We start from the raw sequence: 24,575 nt of genomic DNA on the forward strand, positions 1-24,575 counted from the left end.
TCAATAAATGGAGAATTACACCACCCTACCACCACTTGTAATCCCGTGATAACTCCACAGGACTCGTGGCAGTAACGGTAGTTGAGTTTGGCAGTAATTCCGTGAATTACCGGCCAACTCATAATGAGTCCAAATGTATTTTGTAAATTTGCACAATACAAATCTCAACAAAAAAAATATATATAAGCCCAATATGAATCACCATATTCTAAATATTATTATTGTGGTTATAAAGACATAAAATGTGGTCCCGGTGTAATGTGGTGGGGGTTGCAAGAAAATTATACAACACCTGCGGTGGCATGATTGTTCGCACCTGCCCTTGTAACGTTTTCAGAGAAAAAAGTCCAGTTTTACAGTTATTGTGGCAGACTAAGCAACGCTGTAAATCCTACGTTAAGAATACAGAAGTGTTCCCCCATGCTGCCACAGACTACATAATATCATTTGATATGGAAATCTGTTGATTGCACCCACTCCCCCAGCCCATTTTGAAGTAACCTGTGTGCTCAGCAACTCTTTGCTCTCTCTTCTGGTGGCCAGAAACTGGCAATGAACCCGCCCTAACATGCTAAAGAAAGTTGCCTTTTTCTTTCAGCCTGTAGTTGCAACCCTGAATATGCCCACGGCTGTGAGGAGGGATCTGGGCTATGTTACTGCAAACCCAACTTCGCTGGGCACAATTGTGACCAATGTGCTGAAGGCTACCACAGATACCCATCCTGCATCCGTAAGTCTGGTTTTATACCTGGCAATGGGCACTTAATAGTACATCTTCTTTTAACTTTTCCCTTTTACAGCAAATACAAATCACCATAAATGACCCGCCCACCGTCCTTCATTTTCTAAAGCCTCTTAGCCATGATTACATTTATGTGGACGCAATGTGGGGACTTATTATTGTATGCTTAACTTTCTAGTGTTCATTGCTTCGATTGAAAGGGTCTTGAAATCTGCCTCGAAAAATAATTCATAACTTTATTGTCCGCCACAGAACCTAGTAGCATTACTCCTGTGGGCCAGACAATATGTTCAATGGAAGAATGTTGGTGAGATGTGTCCGGATCTGTTTTAAATAATGTATCTTTATAGATACCCAATGTAAAACCACAAAACAGAAACACAAGTGGCTAACCACTTCACACAGGATGGGCATACACTGCCGGATCCTTCAGTAATGGTAGTGAAAGGAGACTTCTCAAATACCACAAACAGAAGAATATGGCAGATCAAGTATTTGTAGATGCTAAATCAAAAGAACAGAGGTCTGAATATAGACATAGGTTTTCTGACACACTAGGGTCAAATGTGAGCCCAGGACAAGCAAAGCAATCACGTGAACAGCAACAGTAGGCAGCCTGCCGGTGCCACCTCTCAGCAATAGTTGTGGGAGACTACTGTTCTGAACCCCTAATGGGTTAGGGCACAAGCCATTGACAATGGCAGTCTTTGGTCTCTAAGCTTAAATGGTTGGCATCCATTATCGCGCATGAGGCAGGCAAAGATAACAGTGCACTTTGCCCCATTCATACACGGATGACATATTTTGTATCCGCCACTTTATATGCAAGCCATTTTCAAGCATGAGGCCGAATGGGGTAGCATTGGACATTGGGGACAGATATTTTAATGGTCACATTCTATGCACCCATTATGCTTAAGGATCTTTGTTAAAGTCCTTGCCTATGTACCGCTTGGTAGCTGCAGAACACACACCTATATCTGACTTACTCTTTAGCATACACAAGTACAAAGTGTTGTTCTGAGGTTTGTTTGAAATTGAAGTCTCTGCATGCAATTGTATGGGTGGGGCTGCCAGACTGATGCATACAGATGTTTTAGTGAGAATAACTGATGTTTAGCTGCAACAATGACATTTCAAGCATACGTGTTAACATCTCTGGAGCCTGCGTGGGGTACTAGATGTGAAGCACTAGTCGTGAAAGTACAGAGTTATTAGGTCTACAGAGAGTAAACGAGAGGTTAAGTATATTATACAGTACTTCTTTCCCCAGTATTATAGACATACAATTCAAAAAACAAAACAACATCACATAACACATTGACATTTATTTATCTTACATGAACGTTTCTGACAAAATTATTTTTCTCATCCTGATTTTTCCTGATTTTTATACATTCTGTAGGAGTATGTAGGAGTATGAATTACTTTACTCCCTTCATATATATAATATTCTCCATCCAGGTTTCCATTCTTTCCTTTCATTCTTCAGATGGTTCCTGGGCTCTACCCTCATTAGGCACTTCAATCAGTCATGGCACCTGCCTGGGGTGACAGCTCTTCAACTAATTGATATGGACCCATTTCTCTTCCGTATGTTCTCATTTAGGTGTGCAGATCTTATAGGCTCTGGTGAAATGTTATTGATGATTTCAAAGGCACCACACCAAGAGGGAAGGAAGTTCTTCTCCTTGGTATGGTCCCTTTGAAAATTGTACAGGTAGACCCTGTCCCCTACTTCGTACTCCTTCTTGGTAGTTTTTAAGTCGTAGTAAATTTTCATTCTTTCTGCCGACATTTCTAAATTGCACTGAGCATAAGCAACAGTGTGCTGAGGGGTTTCCTTAAATATTCAATGTGCTCATGGGTAGTGGACACATTTTTCAGTGTCTGCTCTTGAGTTCTGTAGAGCAGATGTTGAGGAAGTACCATCTTTTGTCCAGTCATGAGCTCAAATGGAGACATTGTTGTTACAGAAGACAGTGTTGTAATTGGATTTCCCAACTAGATCCGAAGTCCGCCACAAACTTCTTCAAAATGCCCACGATTGTCTTATTGTCCCTCTCAACTTCCCTGCTCAAGGCTGGCCGACAAGCAATGTGGAGTTTTCTTTTTCACTCTAGAATCTGCCATATCTTGGTCATCACCTCGTTAGTAAAATGACTTCCTCGGTCTGACTCAATCCTTTGGGCGAGGCCCAAACGATTGAAGATGTGGTTGATCATTAGTGCGGCAGCTGTCTCCACCTTACAATTTGGGGCCAGAAGACGTTCTACCCAGTTGGTAAACAAGCATGTTAGAGTCAACATGTACTTTTACCTCTAGAGGAGCGAATCACTGGCCCGATAAAATCAACTTGCAAATCCGACCAAGGCAGTGTCATTCCCCTTTTCTGTAGGGGAGCTCTGTGTGTCGAGGTCCTGACTCATGTGTGGCCAGTATGCAACCTCGCACAAGATTGCTAATGTCATATGAAACCCCCTAGGACCGGCAGTGGCCGCATCAAGGGAGTAACTCAACATCAGGCTGTGGAATGAGGTAGGTACCTCCCACTGGTCACATCCAGATCGGGATCTCCATACCAATAAACTGTCTTGGATTCGGAACATTTTGGAAAACTTCATCAACACCCGGAGATCCTCTTTCCTGATATAATTGGATTCTGTAAGAGAAAAATTCTTGGGGTCTTCAATATGTTGATAACATTTTCTAATAATCTGGTCCTCTTTTTGTTCGGTAATCATATCTGCATCTGGGGCTTCTTAACTCCACTGGGGAGTTGAGAGTTCATGGTTGGCATGGGTTTGGGACCTGGTGACAGCATTGTCTTGGATTTCCCCCAACAGGGATTCAGTTTCTATGAAATCCCTGTGAATGGCTCCGGTTCTTGCCAACTGGTCAGCCAAGTAATTTCCAGTCTTGTCTAGTCCCTCTATTTTGGAGTGACCTCTAATCTTTTTTCCAATAGATGGTCATCTGATTAGAGGTTACCAGATCATCAATTGATTGAATGAATTTCCTATGCGTTAGCGGGTTATTATTTGCACAGAGCATCCCTCGTTTCTTCCAGTTAATCAGGTGCTCCACAAACCTATTCCTGACATAATCTGAGTCAGTGATTATGACCAGTTCTTGGAGTTGGCGGTGCACGGCAGTGATGATGGCTTGATAAACAGCCATCAACTCTGCCACCTGACTACATTGCGGTCCTATTTTGTAACCAGCAGAGGATTATGGGGTATCATTCACCCAGGCATTCCCGATGCCAGCCACTAGTTCTTTTTCCCCGTTATTGTCAACATGGAGCGATCACCCATCCACATAAACTGTGCCTATTCCCTGACACGTGTCTTTCACATAGGCTTTGTGCTTGGAAGTCAGGTACACCTCCATATTGTCATTGGTCCTTAGAATTTTGTCCTCAAGACAGTTTTCTTGAGCACAGTCATGCAAGTCAGCCAATCCTTGCTCTAGAGGACTCTTTTTGTTTTGGCCATATCTGACCTCCACCGGAAAGCCTTGCATGGAAAGAATCCAGGAAGTAATTCTGTAATTACTTAGATTCCCTGTTTGGATTCGCTCCCTTTGTAAGCATTGCAAGGGTTGGTGAGGCGTCTCCACAACAATGTGCTCGCCCTGGATAAACAAGTGGTCATTTTTCAATGCCCACACCGTTCCCAGGAGTGCCTTTTCGGAATCGTTGACTTTTTCCTCCACAGAGGACAAAGTTTTGCTTTCGTATGAGATTACTTTGTTGACCTTGTTGTGCTTCTGATACAATACCGCTGTTAGGCAGGTATCTGAAAATGCTGTCTACAGGAAGAACTCCTTGTTCTTTATGGGGTAAGCCAAACAAGGAGCTTGGGAAAGGCTTCTCTTTAATTGTTTTACTGCCTCATATTATTCCAGACCCCACTCCCACTTGACCCTGGCCTTTAATAAATGGACCAAGGGTCAAATCACCTCTGCATAGTCTTCAATTAACTTTCTACTATATTTAGTGAGTCCAAGAAGGCTTCATAATTCTCACAGAGTATTAGGGTCTTTCAATTTCAATAACGCGTCCACCTTTTTTGCCCTGGGAATGAGACCCTCAGGGGTGATTTCATGCCCTAAGAAGTTCACATGGGTCTTACACCACTGTGCCTTCTGTAAGGACAGTTTTTCTCCAGCTTTCTGCAACTGGGTCAGAACATAGCGTATTTCTGCTATGTGTCCCTCCACAGTGGAGCTCTTGATTAAGACATCATCTACATAGGCCAGGTTTCCTCGTTTGCCCAAATTGGGCATGGCCTTATGTAGGAAGATATTAAATTATTTGCCAGAGTTTCTGTAGCCAAAGGGGGTTTGGGTCCACATGTATTGCTGCCCCCTGGAAGTAAAGGCAATCTTGTACTGGTCTTCCCTGCTCACAGGCACTGTCCAGTAACCGTTGGTCAGGTCAATGGCGGTGTACACGTTTGACCCTTGGATCTGGGCCAGTCTCTGATTGATGTAGGGAAGGGCCTTCTTGACATGTGGACCCATTTGTTTAACTCCCTTAGGTCTGCACAAGTCTCCATTGGCCATTAGGTTTGTGCATCCCCAGTACCAGGTTGTTAAAGGTACGGTGGATTGGACAAATTATCCCACATGATTCTAAGTTTTTAATAATCTTTGTAAGTGACTCCATGGACGCAAGAGGTGACCGGTATTGTTTCACAAATACTGGAGCCATCTCGGGGTCCGTAGGTATGGTGGTCAAATGTATATCGGTGAGTCCACAGTCATGTGAGTCCACTGCAAAGATATCCTGAAAATCTAGAAGCACCTGTTTCAGCTTCTGTTTTTGCTCCTCGGTCTCACAGGCATCAGCGAGATTGACTCGTCCTTCAACCATCTGCTTAAAGTCCCGAAAGACCTTGGGCTCTGCAATTTCGGCGGTATCCTCCAGTCGGGTGGAGAGATCTTTTGTTATGGTGTTGGCCTGGATATGAGCTTTCATGGATGGGAGGTAGTCACTATTGACTAGGATTACCACCTCATCTTTCCTTATGTCACATGTCATCTCTTCCACTCCATAGGGCAGGAAGGGTACACCAAGAAATCCCCCCTTGCCTGGTGAAATTCTTTTCAGGAGGGATACCGTCATCGATACTGAAGCAGTCATTTGGGATTGGTCAAATTATCTCGTTACCTAAATCAATAGAATAATGTTGGGCATCAACAGTCATTCCAATAAAGGGGTCTGCACCCAAAGTGATACTTTGAGGGTCGCTGTTATCCACCAAAATTCGAATGGTGTCATGTTCTTGGACAACTAGGGGTGTCAGATGTAAATACAAATCTTTTAAATTTAGATAGGCATCCTGATTTTTGAGGTTCTGTCCTCACTTAAATTTTAGGGGAATTGTAAATTGTTGACCCTGCCCTGGGATGGTAACCTCTTCTCTCACTTGAACTTCAACCACACAAGGCAGCAATTGAGCTGACCGGAATGCTTTTTCAGTGTTGTCAAAGCCCATGGGGCTACCGCCCAGTCGGGACCAGGCTTTATTATTAATTTGATCCAAATTAATTGCGAATCGATTGAGAATGTCACTGCCGACATAAAAGGCAGAAAAGACATCTCTCATGACCCAACAATTGTGTTGTATGCTTTTGTCTCCAATGGACATTTCTGGTTTCTCGGCCTACCTCCCATTTATCAATCAATTTAAATGTGGGAATGGTCTGGTCTTTTAGGAATTTCCTGAAAAATGCTCTGCTGATGAAGCTTCTTCATTTACTCAGGTATGCTCTGGTGAAAGCACGCTCCTCCCCCTCATTTATCTGAATGGGGAAAAACAATTGTTCACCCTTTAACTGGATGTCAGTCAGACTTTGAGCTGGTTTTTCATCATCTTTTGTCATGGGATTTGGGGTTTCTTCTGATTTTGAATTGGTATAACATTACAAAGTATTTTCCTCCAGTGTTGAATGCCACTTAAAACTGGGAGGGAGGTTGATTTTCAAGAATGGGGAAGGGTTCCCATCACCAGTTTCTTCTCCTACAGAGATGACGGTGATGGCTGGGATTTAATTGTTGCTGAAATGGAGTTCTATTTTGTCGGACTGTTGTTCAATCACATGGCAGGTGCCATTCAAACTCACATAAGCTGTGCTTTGTTTTAGTTTGATCGGCCGGTTAGTCTGGGTCCAGAGGATGTGTTCACACAGTCGAACAGGGGGCATAACCTCAGAAGGAGGTAATTCCAAAATAGACAAAGTGTGCCCTCTGGAGTCACGTCTATCACCAGTTGTTTCACCCCATGCCACCCAATTTTTATTTCCAGATCTGCAGTCCCTTCGACGGAAATATCAATCCCATCGAAGTTTTGGAGTTGTCCGGGAAGAGGTGTGAGGGGAATTTGGTGACTCTCTCCCTTCCTGAATTTAGTTGGTCGAAGGCTCTTTTGGACAGGAGGGTGGCTTTGGATTTAGTATCCACCAATGCTGATAATGTACACTGACCCTTTACCTTGACAGAAGCATGCAATCTCCCTTCTCTCTCCTCAAGGGTGCAAAGAAAATGTGCATTATGTGCCAGCTTGACAGTTAAATATTTTATGTTGAACTCTGACAGTTTTCTGTGTCGGAGTCTGGGAATATGTAATAAAGATTTTTAACCCAGAAACAGGTGGGATTGGCAAGTCCCCTGTTTCCACCAATTCTTTGCTGTCCCCCTTTTCATGGAGACAGTTCCCAGAACCTGTTTTGGTGGAGAATACCTCTGTGATTTCTGTGTCTGGGTGACATTGTTTGGGTTTAAGAACCTTTTGCTCTGGGTCACACTCCATACTTACCCCGTCAAAATCTGGGTCTTTTCTGCCCCATTTTTCCTTGGGAGATCCCTCCATTCCTGAAAGAGAAGATTTGTTTTCCTGGAACCTCCAGGGATTCTTCTCCTTCAAAAGGGATGATGCGGACTTCCTCCACAAATTGAGTTTTCTTTTGCTTACTCCTATTTACCCTCTGTTCTTTAGGTTCCAGATTTTTGATGGTAGAAGATTCATATTCAGGCTCAGAGGTATCCAGGGGTTTTGTTCCAGTGGGAAAGGATGCTTCCTCTAGGGGTTCACACCTCCCTCCCCACCGGCCCCTTACTCAGGAACCTGATGCTTGTCAGAATGTTCTTCCAGTCACTTCCCCCCCAGGGCATCAGACCCAGATGTTTGGTCATTCTGGGGTGCAGATTCCCGTTTAGGGTTCGACTGAGCCCGCAGCATGCGACCCAGGTCTTGGGTTCATTGCTGGACTTGTCTCTCCAGTTGTGACACATTTTCTGGTTGGTAGGGAGGTCTTGATTTGTACCTTTGTTGCTTCTTGAAAGGGTAACTGTCCCTTGTCCCAGAGTAGTTTGGGTATTGGAAGTTTCCCTGATAACCTTCCATCCTAGGTCTCCTTTCTCCCAAGTTCAACGTAGGGGTATTTTTCACCTGTTGGATGGTTTTAGGGTTGTTTTTATTTTCTCAGGGCTTTTGGACCTCATAGATCCTGGTGGCCTGTTCAATAACCGAATGCAGGGTCCTACGCTCATGAAAATCCCTCCTTAGTTGGGTCATAATATATTTTGGGAGTGCATGGAAGTATGTATTGATGAACTCCCTGCCATTGGTGTTTAGCCACCTAGAAGTCTGGGCAAATACTCATTTCAACTCCTGCACAAACTCTCTAGGCAACTGGTCTTTGCCACACTGTAGATTGTATGCCACCTTGCAGGCCTCCTCTGGGTTTCTATGAATGGAGAAGTGCTTTAAAATGGCCACCTTGTAGGTGGGCCATATATGCTGCTCTTGGTCCTCCAACCCTGCAAAGAAGCTGGAGTACTCAGGGGAGAATGTCCACTTGACAAATCCATACAATTTCTATAATTTCTAATTCCAAATGATATCATCATTTGTTCATAAAGCTCTAGATGCTCCCATGCTGAATATTTTGCATTCTTATGGTAGGAAGTCATAAAGCTCTTTATGGCCTTTATCTGCCGAATTGGGTCTTTCACAAGACCTTTCTTCTGTTTGGCAGACTTCCTTTTCCAGTCCACCTGAGTCCACTCACCCTCTGATTCAGAGCTGCTACTGTTGGTGGTCCATTCCCAGTCCTCTAGTCTCTCCCTACCTCTGTGAGTATGGGAAAAACTCTCAGTGTTACGGGGTCTGGACTCTTCTCTTCTGTGGTGCCGTGAGCTCTCAGGGTAATTTCCCTTGTAATCCCCTTTTCGCACAGGAAAGTAATCATCCTCCTCATCCCTCCTTCCAGGTATGCTAGGGAATTCCCCCATCTCCATGAATGTGTGGAGGTTTTTTAAAATACTTTTTTGAGGCCTGAACTAGTCTCTTTCTGCAAAGCAGACCAGGTGGTCCATTTGTAGCTTCATTTTCTGCTAGTCCAACTCCCTGAACTTCTCATCATAGGAGTCCTCCTGGTCAGAAGTACTTGCTAGGGTATTTTTGGTTTCCAAGAGCCCACTGCTCTGGCCACCTTCCCTTCTGCTTGGAAACCCTGACTTCTCATTGATGTCATATAAGGACTGGCCTTCTGGATCAGTTGGACTAGACCTAGGTGAGTCCAGATGCCTCATGTTTCCCTGTTCTTGATAAGTAGGCAGCATGAGGTCATCTGCACTATGGATATATGATGTGGTTAATTGGCTTGTAGTCCCTGGTAGAGAGGTCACCACTCTGTGATCGGAGGACATTTTTCCATACCCTGACTGGTCAGGGTGTCTCAAAGCCTGTTTGTATTTGGATATTTCATTTGCCAACCTCTCACCCCTGTTTATCACGTTCCCTTTCTCTTGGTGGCCTGCAGAGACTTGAAATTTTAATTCTGACACAAGTGCTCGAGTGGCTTTTAGCACTTTACTTTGGGCCATTGATCTATCTTTTAGTCCCTTGATTTCTTCACAATTGGACTCATTTTCCTTTTGCGAGGCTTGCATTGTGCGTGCATATTCAGAGCATTTCATTTTCAGGAGACTAATCTCTTACCTCTTGCGCAGTTCTGCATTGTGTTGCCTGCACTAGGTCAATCTCTGCTTTCCTCACACGTTCCATTAGTTATACATTTTCTCGCCTAATGTCAGTCAGTTCCCAAGAATCTGATACATTTTTCTCTGCATCTGTCCTTAACTGACGCATTTCCTGAGGAAGAACACTATTCTTTGGTTTAATGTGTCCCTTTATTTCCTCAACTGCTTTCTCTGTTGTTTCAAGGTGTTCAGTTCTTGGTTCATCTGATCAAACTCACTTTGATAATTAATGGGCTATTTTCGGTTTTCAATAGCTTTTTTTGCAATTGGAATGTGATTATGTCCTCCAACATGACTCTATTATGAGTAACCTGATCATTTAATTTGTTTTGCAGTGTGCCCAGATCCTCCAAACACTCTTTGTGCTACTCTTGCAGTGCAGAAAACTGGATTTCATGCTCTGCCTTTTCTCGTTGCTGTGTTTTTAACTAATTTTTGAGCTGCCCAATGAGACTTTCTTGTTTTGACTCTAACATGTGGCTCTGTTGCACTTTAGTTTCTAATTTTTAAAACTCTTGCTGGGCTTCATTCAGAAGCGCAGCCTGGTTCTGCAAAGAGGCTACACTATTCTGATGTCTTTCTTCTACTATCAGCAAATTGAAGTACATATATGTTTTGAGCTGAGCCATTTTAGTCTACTCATCTTTAGTAGTTTGTGTCATATAAAAGTATGTTAGAGCTTGATGCAACAGACCATTATCCTGCCACATGTCAACATTTGCAGAGATAACCTCCTGCAGCATTCTGGCTTGCCACATTTTATGTTCTTTCTCCACCCATTCACCTTTGATAAATAAATTGGAGAGGAGGTGCTTCTTGGTCATATTGATTTCTGCAGTGCTCATTCTGAAGTGTGTTCTGCAACCTTATATACTCTCTATGCAGTGGCAAAATCTCAATCCTATTCCTGCTTAGTTTCCACTCACAATGACAACTTCAAATCAACACTGTTCAATCTATACACCTCCCTGGAACCCAGGGTACAAGTCTGAGTGGCACCTTAATAATGCAAACACAACTTTCTATCCGCTGCAATGCAATTACACCGAAATTAATAGTCTGGCGCTACTGCAAATGTCACCAGTGAAAACTCTCAACCAGTTCCTGGCCTGAGCCCCCAATTTTGCCACGGTTTATTAGATGGCCACTCACAACTTAGCAGATTCAACTTTAGTGAGGCCTCCAACCTATATGATACCATTCAGCAGATACCTTCTGTACCACCAATAAGCTAGGAGCCAGGCCGGTGTATAATATATATATATATATATATATATATATATATATATATATATATATATATATATATATATATATTTGACAGAGAAGAACATATGCCCCTACTAAGGAGAGCCACACTGTTGGTTTTTCCCCCCTCCCCCCAACTGGGGTTTTACACTTTGTAATTGGAGGGTGAGTTGGTTCCTGGCTACTTGAATGACTACAGCAACCAGAATTCCCTGAGGCCATCACTGGTAGTAACCATAAACACCTGAACAAACACCTGAACAGACTGCCTCCCTGATGATTGCAAGAGGCAAGAAAGCGCGCTAGGAGAAGATCAACTGGACTGTGGAAAGGTACACCTAGCTGGGAACCAGAGTGCGCCCCTCACCCCCTTTTCTGTCAAATGTTTTTTAGGAGTCCCGGGCTCCAGAGGTGGCGGCACCGGGGTGATACATGCCCCTACTAAGGAGAGCCACACTGTTGGTTTTTCCCCCCTCCCCCCAACTGGGGTTTTACACTTTGGAATTGGAGGGTGAGTTGGTTCCTGGCTACTTGAATGACTACAGCAACCAGAATTCCCTGAGGCCATCACTGGTAGTAACCATCAACACCTGAACAAACACCTGAACAGACTGCCTCCCTGATGATTGCAAGAGGCAAGAAAGCGCGCTAGGAGGAGGAGATCAACTGGACTGTGGAAAGGTACACCTAGCTGGGAACCAGAGTGCGCCCCTCACCCCCTTTTCTGTCAAATGTTTTTTGGGAGTCCCGGGCTCCAGAGGTGGTGGCACCGGGGTGACACATGCCCCTACTAAGGAGAGCCACACTGTTGGTTTTTCCCCCCTCCCCCCAACTGGGGTTTTCCACTTTGTAATTGGAGGGTGAGTTGGTTCCTGGCTACTTGAATGACTACAGCAACCAGAATTCCCTGAGGCCATCACTGGTAGTAACCATCAACACCTGAACAAACACCTGAACACACTGTCTCCCTGATGATTGCAAGAGGCAAGAAAGCGCGCTAGGAGGAGAAGATCAACTGGACTGTGGCAAGGTACACCTAGCTGGGAACCAGAGTGCGCCCCTCTCCCCCTTTTCTGTCAAATATATATATATATACAAGGACAGCCATCAACTCTGTGGCACAACACAATAATCACAAATGCAAATTACTGGCATCAATTGACTGACATGTATTTCTTAATAGACTTTCAGTTACCACACCAAACACAGGTTGAATTTGAAGTTTGAAATCAAAACACCCATAGGATTTCTTTTCACATCAACAGATAGGAAATGTAAACACACTGTGATGGCTTAGGTTATCACATTGCTCTTATCTCCCAGCAACCCCCACCGCCAGGCATCAGTTATCTATGACTCCTTAGTTGGAAGGCAAGGTACAGGGAGTGAGAATATAATGGGAATTTCATTTTGGATTTTATTTGAAAGGCAAGGTTTGGGAAATCAACTCAATGGGAAAACATTTTGGGGAATACACATTCAAATGAAATACAGGGTTTGGGGAATTTGGAATGAATGGGAAACTTTGTTTGGGACAATTTGTTTTCACAGGGAATGCAGGGTTTTGAGTTTTTCGTTTTGGGGATACTAGCACATTCAAATGACCAGAAGGGTTACCCAATTACATTAAAGACTAGAGCCATTTAATGTGCAGTGGGATAATCTTTGTCAATTTCAAATTTTGAAAAAAACATCACCCCGTGGTAGCTGACCCTATGGGAATTAATTAAGTTTTATTTTTAATTAAATAAGCTAAGGGTATAATACTTTTACCACCCCCCCCCCCCACTAATGGAGGAGCACCCACTAATGAAAGGGAATGGGTTAAACAGACAGCTTCTACTCCTGGGCCATTTTGCATGCTGTTTTTGCGAGCCCCCTGGGCCTGGCTACCCCTTTAGCTCCTCTGTCCCTTCTGCTTCCTTCTCCCTCCCTCCTCCCGCCTCCCAGTCCAACCCCCCCAGATAGGCCAGCAGTTCCATCTGTGCTGTGCCTTTGCAACAGCACCTCGTGTGTGCGCCATTCCCATCCATGCGTCAACCCATGTGAGCTTGTTGACCTCTGTGTTTGCCCGTGACCCTCCTGGCCCCGCAATCCATTTTGGATACTGTTTTGCGAGCCCTCTATGCCCGGCTGCCCCGTTAAATCCACCGTCCCTTCGGCTTCCTTCTCCCTCCCTGCTCCCGCCTCCCAGCCCACCCCCTCCCGATAGGCCAGCGGTTGCATCTGTGCTGTGCCTTTGCAACTGCACCTTGTGTGTGTGCCATTCCCATCCAGGCAACAGCCCAGGTGAGTCTGTTGCCCTCTGTGTTTGCCCAAGGAGCCTCCTGGGCCTTGAATCCATTTTGGATACTGTTTTTGCGAGCCCCCTGGGCCCGGCTGTCCCGTTAGCTCCACCGTCCCTTCTGTTTCCTTCTCCCTCCCCCCGCCTCCCAGCCCGCACCCCTCCCCTGATAGGCCACCTTGTTACACTTAACAGTCCTTCCCAGGGCATCCCTCTGCCCAGAATCCCCTGCGGCCAAGGGCCCCCAAGCAAAGGGCGGCTCCTACAGAGGCGGCTCCAGCTAGTGTCTGCAGGTGTCAGCAGGGGAAGCCAGTGGCCAGTCGTCAACAAGCAGCAACTAAGCAAGGTAGGAGCAGCCCGGGATAGTAATAGAGCCCGTACTCTACCCTGACAACTCTGCCACATAGCAGATTCTCAGACTTAGGTGTGTTCATTGTGAACACATTGAAAATTGCACTGTGAAAGTATTTAAAATTGTATTGTGAAACTTAGGCCTTTTTTCCCTTACAGGACTCTCAGACTTAGATGTGTTTTTCTAGGTGTGTTCAAAAATTGCATTCTGAAAGTATTTAAAATTGCATTGTGAAACCTAGGCCTTTTTCCCATTTACAGGACTCTCAGACTTAGATGTGTTTTTCTCCAGTATCTAAACGACTCTGTGAAAGTAGTACCATTCTGTGGTTTGACTTCTTAGCAAAGCATTCATCTAGTAAACTTTCTACCATTGTCGTTTTGTCCAATTGTCTACTATTGTCTCATCTCTCGCTGTCTCGTCTGCTTGCGCCCCTCCCCGCGCCCTTATCTAGTGTTCTCCCTGACCCATCCCCCCTTCCTCTTCTCTCCTACCCCCACCAACTCTATACTCTATGGTGCTCTCTGTCTCTCCTATCTTTTCTAACTGCTTCTCTATCGACTATCCTTCTCTCCTCACTAAATCTGGTAGGAAGAAGTTTAAAAAGTATATCCTGGTCTCCAACCTAGGCGTCCCTATCGCTGACACCTATATCAGTGCCGGCTCTTGGCAAACCCTCACCGACATCCTCTTTGTTGTTTCCTCGCCAGACCTATGGACTCTTCATATGTCTCTGTGCTTTCTCCTCTCTCTTCTACTCCCATTAATGGTGGCACCAAGTGGGAGGCCCTCCTGGCCTCCTTCCACTCCTCTAAGGTCATCATTAATGTTTACTTGAATGGTACCATCTTGGTCCAAGGCTCTCAGGCCAACCTTCTCCTCTTTGATAGACGCTTTCTGTGCCTCATCAATTTCCATCCTTCTCCTGCTGTCCCCTCTCTTCCCTCCATGGTTTCCTTGCCTCCCCTTGCTGTCTCCTCCTTGGCTACCTTGCCCTCTCTTCCTTCCTCTTCTGCCCCCCCTCAGGCCTCTTCTACACCTCTGCAGGTGTACCTCTGATTCGTACCCCTCCCCAGAATTCTTTCAAGGATGGCAACCTTCTCCATATTGCCACTCTTAGCTCTTGCTCAGCTGTCAAACACTCCTCTGACATCTGCCGCCACCCGGAGGAACTTGGCGTTGATGTCCTCGGTCTCACCGAGACATGGTTCAAGGCCAGCTTTGACACCCTCCTCCCTGATGGCTACAAGATCCTCTCCATGCCCACGTCCAACCGTTCTAGAGGGGGCGGTAGCCCTGATCTTCCCTGAGTGGATTCCTGCCTCTGTCATTCCTACGCTGGCCTACTACTCTTTTGAATGCTTTGTCTGCAGGCTCTCTCTCTCTCCTAGCCATTCCCTTACTGTGGCTACTATCATCGCCCACCTGGTCAGATCTCCTCCTTCCTCTCTGAATGGGCAGACCTTTCCTCTTCCCTCCTGGTCTCGACCACTCAACTCCTTCTTCTTGGAGACTTTAACATCCACCTGGATGCTTCCTGTCCTTCCTCTGGACTCTTTTGTGACCTCTGCGACTCTCTCTCACTCTCTACTCTCCCCTCTGGCCCGACTCACTCTCCAGGGCACACTCTAGGTGTTCTGATCACTTCAGACATTCCCCTTTCTGTCCCTCTCACCACTCCTCTCTCCTGGAGTGATCACTTTCTCCTTTCCTCCCAGCTCACCCTCTCTACTCCTCAGGCCAAGCCAACTAAAGCACTGCCACCCACCTTCTCGGTTATCCGAACAATGAAACGTAGGTCAGTTGAGGCTTTAGCCGCCACTTTCTCACCCTCCCTCCCCCTTTGGCTGATTCACACCCTGACACAGCACTTTCCATGCTCCACTCTGCTATATCTGATACTCTTGATGTTCTTGCCCCTGTCATGAGGATCTGCTTGAAGCCCAAAGCCAAGTGCAACTCCTGATACGACTAAGACCTTTCGCCCTCAAACGCAAGTGCAGGGTGGCTGAGAGGACATGGTGTGCTTCTGGTACATCCTCTGACAAACTGGCCTGCTGCCTGCTCCAAAGAAAATACCGGCTCTCTGTCCGCACCAAGAAGAGAGCTCACATCCAACCCTGCGTCTCTGCGGCATCTAACAAATCAGCCAAACTGCTGCAGTCTCTACCTCTCCTGTCCCTTCCCAGGCCCTCTGCATGGCTCTGGCTTCTCATTTCATCTCTAAAACTCAGGACAACCTGTCCTCTCACTCTTCCTCTCCCCCTCCTCCCTCTCCTCCCTGCTCTTCCTCTGGCCCTTCTTTGGCCATCTCCCCTCCCTCCTTCTCTGCCTTTCCCCTGTTCTCCCAAGACGAGCTCTCTAGACAAGTCCAATCTATGAAAGTCTCATCAAAACAGGTTCATCCCTGTTCCTCCAAAACCATCAAGGACCACATTGACTCCCTGGCTCTTGCTCTGGCTGAATTCTGCAACCACTCCTTCGCCACTGGAGTCTTCCCATTCCCCCTGAAGCACTCCCTTGTGCACCCTCCTCTTAAGAAACCTTCTGCCGACACGTCCTGCCCGGCTAACTATCGCCCAATCTCCATCCCTTCTTTCCTGGGCAAACTCCTGGAAAAGTTGGCCATCTCCCAGCTTAATCTTCACACTGAATCTGTTGGTTGTCTTCATGACCATTGGTCTGGCTTCAAAGCTGCCAGAAGCACAGAAACTGCTCTCCTGAACATCCGTGAAGACCTGCTCTCCAACCTTGATTCCAACACCCCCTGTGTCCTCATTTTACTTGATCTCTCTTCTGCCTTTGAAATGGTCAACCATGCCATCCTGCTCAACCGTCTCCATGATAACCTCAGTATCACCGGTCAGGCCTTGATGTGGCTGACTTCTATCCTCTTTGATCGATCCTCCCAAGTCCAACTTGGGTCCTTCCTCTCCTCTATCTCTATCTCTACCTGTGGTGTTCCCCAGGGGTGTAACCTCTCTCCCTGGCTGTTCAACCAATACCTGGCACTTCTTGCCCATCGCATTGCCACTCTCTGCCCCAACTTTCAGTGCAATGCGGATGACACTTAGCTCATTTTCAGGCTACCTTCAGCCACCTCTTCTCCTTCTCTCATCTCTGACTGTCTGTCTGCTACACAGGAGTGGTGTGCCACCAATGATCTCTGCCTTAATGCCAGTAAGACTGAGATTCTCCTCATCAGCATACCCGCTCCCTTCTTTCCTGACACTCTCTGGCCGACCTCTCTTGGCCCTCTTCCTGCTCCCACCTGCAAGACTAAAAACCTCGGGGTCATCTTCGACTCCACACTCTCCTTCTCTCCTCACATCTCTGATGTCTCTAAGCTGTCACACTACCAGCTGCACCACCTCAGAGGTGTTCTTCCTTTCCTCTCCTTCCCCCAGAAGCTCACTGTCTTCAGAGTTCTGGTTCTCACTAAGCTGGACTATTGCAACGGCCTCTTTCTAAATTACCTGCTTCTACTCTCCGCCCTCTGCAACTCATCCAGAACAGGACTGCAAGACTTGTCCTTGGCCTCAAGCCCAGGGATCGTATCTCTCTAGGATTTAACTCTCTGCACTGGCTCCCAGTGGCTGCAAGGAATAAGTTCAAAACACTCTGCGTTGTCCACAAGGCCTTCTGGGGCCTGGGGCCTCAATACCTTCAACTCTCTCTTCCTAAATATCTTCCTTCTCGAGCTCTTCGCTCATCCGCCTCCAACTCCCTCAGGGTCAGTCGCTTCTCCAGGCAACGAGTTTGTGGTATATCTCCTTCTTCGGCTGAGGCCTCCCTCTGGAACATCCTCCCTGCCTCCCTGAAACTTGAGGGTAACCATCTCCAGTTCCAGTAGCACCTCAAAACCTTCCTCTTTGCTTCTGCTTTCTCTCTTCCTCTCCCCTGCTGAACTCTTGGCTGAAACTGAAACTGCACTGGTTACCTGGCCACCCTCTGATCTCTGGCCCAGGTCCCCTCCCCCACCGGTAGCACACATGCACTGCCTCTGTAGCAACCCCCACAATTGGGGACTGTTTTTGTATCCCTACAGTGCCCTACCAGCACTTGACACCTGGTGTGTGCACTTACCCATGCACTTGCCTCCAGCTGGCAGTACTTTTACTTATTGTTCTCATTTATTCTATGTATCCCATGTACTGCACTGTCCCCACCTCTTCCTCCTGCACTTTTCCCCTTCCCCCCACACTTTTCCCCTTCCCCTTTCCCCTGCACTTGCGCGATCTGAATGACACCTGGCCTAGTAGGATTGTTGTCTCTGTCTTCCCTCTGTTCCCCCTCCCTGTGCTGCGTTGCACCTAGAACACTTGTGCATAGGCGCATTATAAATGCCATATCATATCATATCACACTTCCGGTTAAAACGGATATGGTGTTTTTCTCTAAGGGAATTAATTAAGTGATATTTTTAGTCAAATATGATCAGGGTCTACACAGTTTTGCCCCCCCATCCCCCAACCCACTAATCAAAAGGGATTAAGGCAGATAGCTCCCCACACAATTGATAGCTTTGGGATATATCTACTTACATGGGAGATCTCTGTTCTTAGCTCAGGAGGCCAGCCAGATTTTAGACCCTCTTTCAGGAATAGGTAGGCACCTCATACCTCTGGTCTCTATTCACAGCAAGGTCCCTCAAACCAGATGTTAGGCCTCTCTCTCAAATAGGACTCCCAGCTTCCAGGCAAAAGTCCCCAGCAAGTGTCCTAGGGTCTCCCGTCTATCTACTCTCCTGGGTGTCAGTCTTCTTTTTGTCAGCTCTCTGTTGTTGTTGTCAGTCTGCTCTTCCCCTTTTTTCCTTCTCTCCCTTTTACATTGCAAACTGATATTATATAGCGCTGATGACACATATTATGAATTTTCCCACACTACTGATTGGATGTCTCTCTTTCTCCCGCTCCCACTAATCCGCCCACTGCCAGTTGATAGGGCAAGGAGTTTAGAGGTTTCTATTATGGATAAGGGGGGAGGAGGAACATGCATAATTTCAAAACGACATGTTTTTGCATTTTGTTTTTTACACAACATCTCACTACATGGCAACTACCTTCATTTTTCAGATAACTGCATGAACATATATATTTTTGAATTCTACATTTTAGGTGAATCTGGGAATACTCATTTTATTTCGGCACCACATTCCTAGGAGGAGCTATAATTTTTCGTGATTTTCTGCAGAGCTGAAATATTTGAATATGCCACTTCACAATTCAAACAATACTTTCACAAACTATCACCTCATCAACTTTCGAACTCCTCTGAATTATGAGAAGGTCAGGATCATGGTTTTCTTCCTAACTCAAATTCTATACATCACACATGGTTAATATTCACAGGCAACTGACTGGCCTTTTATGCCCTTTATTATGAGCCCTGGACGAGCTCACTAGGACGTACTATTCTCTTTTTATTCAAGAAAGGGGGCCCAATGTTAATCAATAGCAGTGCATACCTATGGAAGGATCTAGTTTCATATTCTCAACAAAGCCCCTCAAGAGTTTCATTTCTCTCCAATCACATGTAACCTGAACATGTGCTTATCAGTAGATGCATGTTTCTACACAGTGTTTCAAGATTCATTAAGGCTCTGAGATGCCATTTATTGGGGTCGAGTCAGCCCTACAAGGTAATTTCTGATGGCCGGCTTATCTGCAACCTCCACAATTCTGATCTAATTCTTTATATTTCTTTGTATTTTAAACTGAAAACTAGGCCTGTTTTACTAGTGGGCCTCAGCCAAAGGTCTGGAGGTCACAGATCCAGATACACAGCAGTTCAGTGGGGGGAAGCAGCAGCCGCCAGTTAAATGCATAAATCTGAGAAAGATAGCATTTTAAATCGAAAAGATGTGTTTTAAACTGTAACATTTGGTATTTCACATGGGCCTGTTGTTCATAACTACAATCTTTATTTAATACCATATATGAAAAGATATAAGTTCACTTTTGGTATTATTCACCCATAGGCTCCAGTTAACACAGGAAACTATTGTTCACTTCTACAACAAGTAGGCCTTTCCATTTAAATGTCAGTTTATTTGTGGAAAGTAAGTGTCTTTCTCTGTGTCAAATGAATTATGTCAATTGGCTTTACTTTTTAAAAATAAGGCACAATTCCTCCTTTTTATTCTTCAAATGCACCGCATTTCAATGCATCTTTTCCCATGTGTACTGCTGCAGTTTTGAATCTGTCAAAATGTGCCAGTTTCCAGTTTACATGAAGTCAGCATCTGCCGTTTGGACCAATAATTCCATCAGGGGTCAAAGCCCACAAGCAACAAAAGTGCTGTTTTCACCCCCAGAGGTGGAAAGGTTTGGCATGCAGCTGCATCAATAATACCATACTCTCAGGTCTTGCCACCCTAATGCCACTTTACCAATTTACCTTGCTATCTTTCCAGTTGACTCTTGTGACAATGTCTTTACAAGGATCTTGGAAGTAGTCAGAGCACACATCCTGGGGGTGGAGGACCATGTTTTTATTTGCCTGGATAATTGAATGCTAAAGGTAAATTCTAACATCTGGTTGTGGACCACCGTTGAAAACATTCACCCTCTTCCACTCTCTCAGGGGTTCCCACTGAACTTCCAGAAGTCATCTCCGATTTAAAAGCGCCTAATAAGTGACCAATAAAAAAATAAAATACACCCTTTGTATCTAGTACTGTATAGCAGATCTACCTTTCCATGTCTTCTATGAAGCAGGGAAAACATTGGGTGCAACTAAGCAAAGGAGCAGACATTGATATTAATATGGGAGTAGATAATTATTTTCTATGTTCAGTTATGAAATGAGTTCGGTCTGAGGAAAGATACTACTCTATAAAATGGGGCTTGTCAACGGATCTTAAAACGAAACGTTGTCTCAAGTACCCCGGCACATTTTAGAACTTGAAGTACATTTCCAAAATTTGAAATAGAACATAGATACTCATAATTAGCGATCAATTGCAGGACAAAAATCATGCTACAAGTCACAAAGATAATGGAATGTCTATTAGTCCAAAAAAAGATGTGATCAGAGATAGCCTTCTAAACGAACCCCATAAGAAGGGTAAACATATCTTAGTGAAAAAGGAAGTTTGTGCAGCACATTTCTGACATCTATTTTAGAGCAGCAATGTCATAATAAATGTCTCCAGTTATAGAATAACTGAAATGTTCATCCCCTCAGCTAGATTCTTGGCAGAATGTGCACAGTTAGTATGCCATCCGTCTATTGTTACCAATGCCTCTTTCCAGGAATCAACTGTTTCATCAGCTTTGCCATTAGCGATGGTTGGACCTTCAGTAAAAAGGCACTCAGCGGATCCCAGGGATCCTGCCATCTATGGAGCAATCCTAGAAACAGTATCTAGTCAATTCATCTAAAACCATTCCATCGAAATTTTCCATCTAAAAAATGTCCATCTAATGCATGTTGTTGGGGGGGGGGGGTAAAGGGTTAATTTTGGTTCAAGTGTATTTTAAAGGATAAAAAACTGGGATTTGGGGAGGCGGGACCACCTCCCCCCTGAAATAAAAAAGAATGCATTCGATGGACATTTTTTAGATGGAAACATTTTGATGGAATGGCATTAGATGCAATGGTTTTAGATTAAATGACCCTAAACCCCTAGAAACAGGTGTTGCACTCAAGATCAGGAGCAGCTTGGAGTATTGATTTCTCATCCACAGTCCTGTTTTGCACCTTACATAGGCCCATGCACCAATGTATTATGTGAACCTAATATGTCACTGTTAAGCATGGCAGCCTCCAGGCAATGAGGGGCCCTGCCGCCTTTTATACAGTTTCCATTAGACGCTACCGTGGTGCATCGCAAGGACACATGTTGCATCGACCTTGTTGCTTTCTGACAGAGCACTCTCACCATACTCGCTCTAGGCAATGGTGATGATTGGGTAGGGATTTGGGGGCAGTGAGGGGGTGATGAGTTCTTCAGATGGCATTGCATTTCCTTTTGTGCAGAAGACAATAAGGGGGAAAGTGTTTTGCTTGAAGAATATGCCAGCTGTAGATTGCTGCTTGATAGCCTAGGCGTTTTACATGCTTATTCATTTCATGTTCGTGTAACCCCCTTTCTGTTCTGCTAGATCCCTTAAGTGGACACTTGAGCAATAGTAATCCCTTATAATACAACGTAATCTGTATGAGATCACTTGGAACATGATCTTCCGGGTTATATTTTGCTGCATTTTTAAAGAGAACCCACATGGAGTTTCATGTTTAAAAGCAGAAGCAAAAAGCTTCAGTGTTCAGTGGGCCAACTGTTGGCAGTTCCGTGATGTCTGGCAAAGCACAACAACATTATGCAAGGGGCGCCACACCACGTGATACAAGCAGGAAGGTGGGACTGCACACGTGCCATATCATTTGGAACACTCACAGTGGCCGTCACTATCTTTTGAGGAGTACATTGCGTGGAGGGTTCTGCCTCCATTTGCACTAACCTTTACTCTTCACTTTTCCACCCTAGTTGTGAAAAGGTTTAATTGCCTCCTATAAATAAAGACTGCATAAGACATGTATGATGGATTCCTACCGAATCCTCCTGCTTTAATAGGTGGTCATTTCAGGTGGATTTCCCAGCAATCCATTGCATTACCACCAGTAGGAGAGTGCATGCTCCCAGTAATTCAGCTGCTTTAACAGGTGGTCATTGCAGGTGGATTTCACAGCAATCCATTGCATTACCACCAGTAGGAGAGTGCATGCTCCCAGTAATTCAGCTGCTTTAACAGGTGGTCATTTCAGGTGGATTTCACAGCAATCCGTTGCATTACCGCTAGTAGGAGAGTACATGCTTCCAGTAATTCGGCTGCTTTTGTCCAGCAGAGAAGGGAAACGCAGATGTGGTATGTCCGTCCCAACCCCCCCCCAACACCACATACTGAATGTTAGAAAATCTAGCAGAACAGAAAAGGTTTGCCACCACTTTCTCTGATTCGCTGGACCCAGAAAATGCCCCCCGTTGAATGTTGTCCACCGGCCTGAAAATCACCCACAGAGTTCTAGAGACATGACTGAAAACCTAAGCAGGACACAGAGGCGAATGCCAGTATACAAAACATAGGCACGAATTCAACAAATTGCCTTTTTGTGATTAACCATTACATGGAATGTGAAATCAGTGTAATGATTTGGGGATTTGGGAGCTATTAGTGGTCTTTCAGTGACTCTGGGCCCTAAACCCTGCCGCACAAACCTCCCACCCTTCTTCCATTTAGTAGTAGGTGGTGTTCTATGTGTTGTTGACATTGGATATAGAGCTTAAGAAGACATGCCCTTAGGTGGGCAAATAAAGAACACACTGAACCAGAAGCAAGGGTCACTATGTTATATTATGCTATTGGGCCTTATATCCTCATATAGCACAAAGTCTTCCCTTCATTGGTGTGCAGGGTTTGGTTAGGGGCGGGTTAAATAGTAGTTGTGGAGTGGTAGGAGAGCATGCGCATCGATCTGAAGATACTGGGATGCTTTGTAGGTAAGCTTCTAGATGATTCTAGAAACACAGGTCTGGTGAGACACAGTCTGGGCATACTGTGGAGTGTGTCTCTTTGTTATCAAGTGTGAGCTTGTGTGACAACGCCTTCATTCGTGCATGGTGTGAGCTTTGAGGTTGTGGTCAATTGTCTTTGGAATATATTGTTTCGGTGTTGCTGCAGTTGGAATGTCTGTGAGTTGCCAGTGAGCAGTCAAATGTAGGCACCAGGAATTGGCTACATAATGCAGGCACTGGCCCTCATTACGACCCTGGCGGAAATCGAAAAACGATGGCGGAAATGCAATACCGCCATCGAATACCGCTCGGTGCGACTATGACCCGTCACCGTAAAGTACGATGCCATTAGCGACACCGTAGTGAACGCCAACGCTAACTGCACCAAGTACGCGCACGCGCGCCATGCAAAACCGTAATTACCACCATGGCGCAACGGTACGCGAATTCTGACCCCAGCGGACATTCACTTAACGCCATCAAGCAAGGCGGAAAGTACCATTCCGCCATGGTGAGAATTACGGCATCGTGAACCAACCGTAAATGGCCCTACTGAGTGCCTGTACACCACTCCCTGCCCACATTGCACAACTCCTCGTAGGTGCAATGAAGTCACACAATGCAACCAGTGAAATGCACAAGTCACCCATGCATGCCAACGAACAAATGAATGTAGGGGCTCCAAGTGCCTTCTGAGTGGCCATCCATATTTGGCATGTCACCATTGCCGTACTGATGCAGCACAGGCATGTGAAGGTTCAAGTACAGCAAAATGAACTGAAAGATGAGACAAAACAACAACAGGCCCCCATCGCCTGACACCAGTGTAAGGCAACATTCAAAGCAGTATCCCGAGGCAGACTGCACCAGCCCTGTACACATGCCAGTAAACAAACCAACCATCAGCATAAGCATGTACCACACAAGTTGGCAGAGTGACTGAGCAGCCAGGCTCATCTCAAGAGGGGCCAATGGGAGCTGCAGGGCACAGATGGCACGAATACAGAAGCTATTCCAATGGACATGACCTCAGTCTCCCTCCAAGAAACGCACGCAAACACAGGCACCTGTGACCAGCCATATTCTGATAATCACGTCATTCCACCAATCCACCTGGCTGACCGGCATCTGTTACACAAAAGCTAATCCCCCGCCCCTAAGCATGACATCATTAAAACAGTCATAATGGCAGCCCCATCCCTGACCTTAGTGGGCTTCGTAGGCAAACGCGGCCAGTACAGTACCACGCAACTATACTCAGAAGCCGGAACCCAATGCAGACCTACTCACAATACATCGCTCCACAAATAGGAATATGCTACATTACTTGCAAAGAATAAAGCTACACGGTTAACATCAGAATAAAATTTTAATGCACAT

At 45.4% G+C, this 24,575-nt stretch overlaps 1 protein-coding gene across 2 annotated transcripts in view; it reads left to right on the forward strand.

Annotated features, from left to right (window-relative positions):
• Positions 1-24,575, forward strand: part of LAMA3 (laminin subunit alpha 3) — a 1,348,901-nt gene that overhangs the window by 455,519 nt on the left and 868,807 nt on the right. For both annotated transcript variants that reach the window (XM_069620910.1, XM_069620909.1), the window contains exon 10: positions 599-730. In XM_069620910.1, the coding sequence (XP_069477011.1) occupies positions 599-730 (132 nt within the window). The remainder of the gene's footprint in view (positions 1-598; positions 731-24,575) is intronic.

The sequence above is a fragment of the Ambystoma mexicanum genome, chromosome 5q, assembly GCF_040938575.1.
Source record: "Ambystoma mexicanum isolate Mex_15411 chromosome 5q, UKY_AmexF1_1, whole genome shotgun sequence".
Classification (NCBI taxonomy): Eukaryota; Metazoa; Chordata; class Amphibia; order Caudata; family Ambystomatidae; genus Ambystoma; species Ambystoma mexicanum.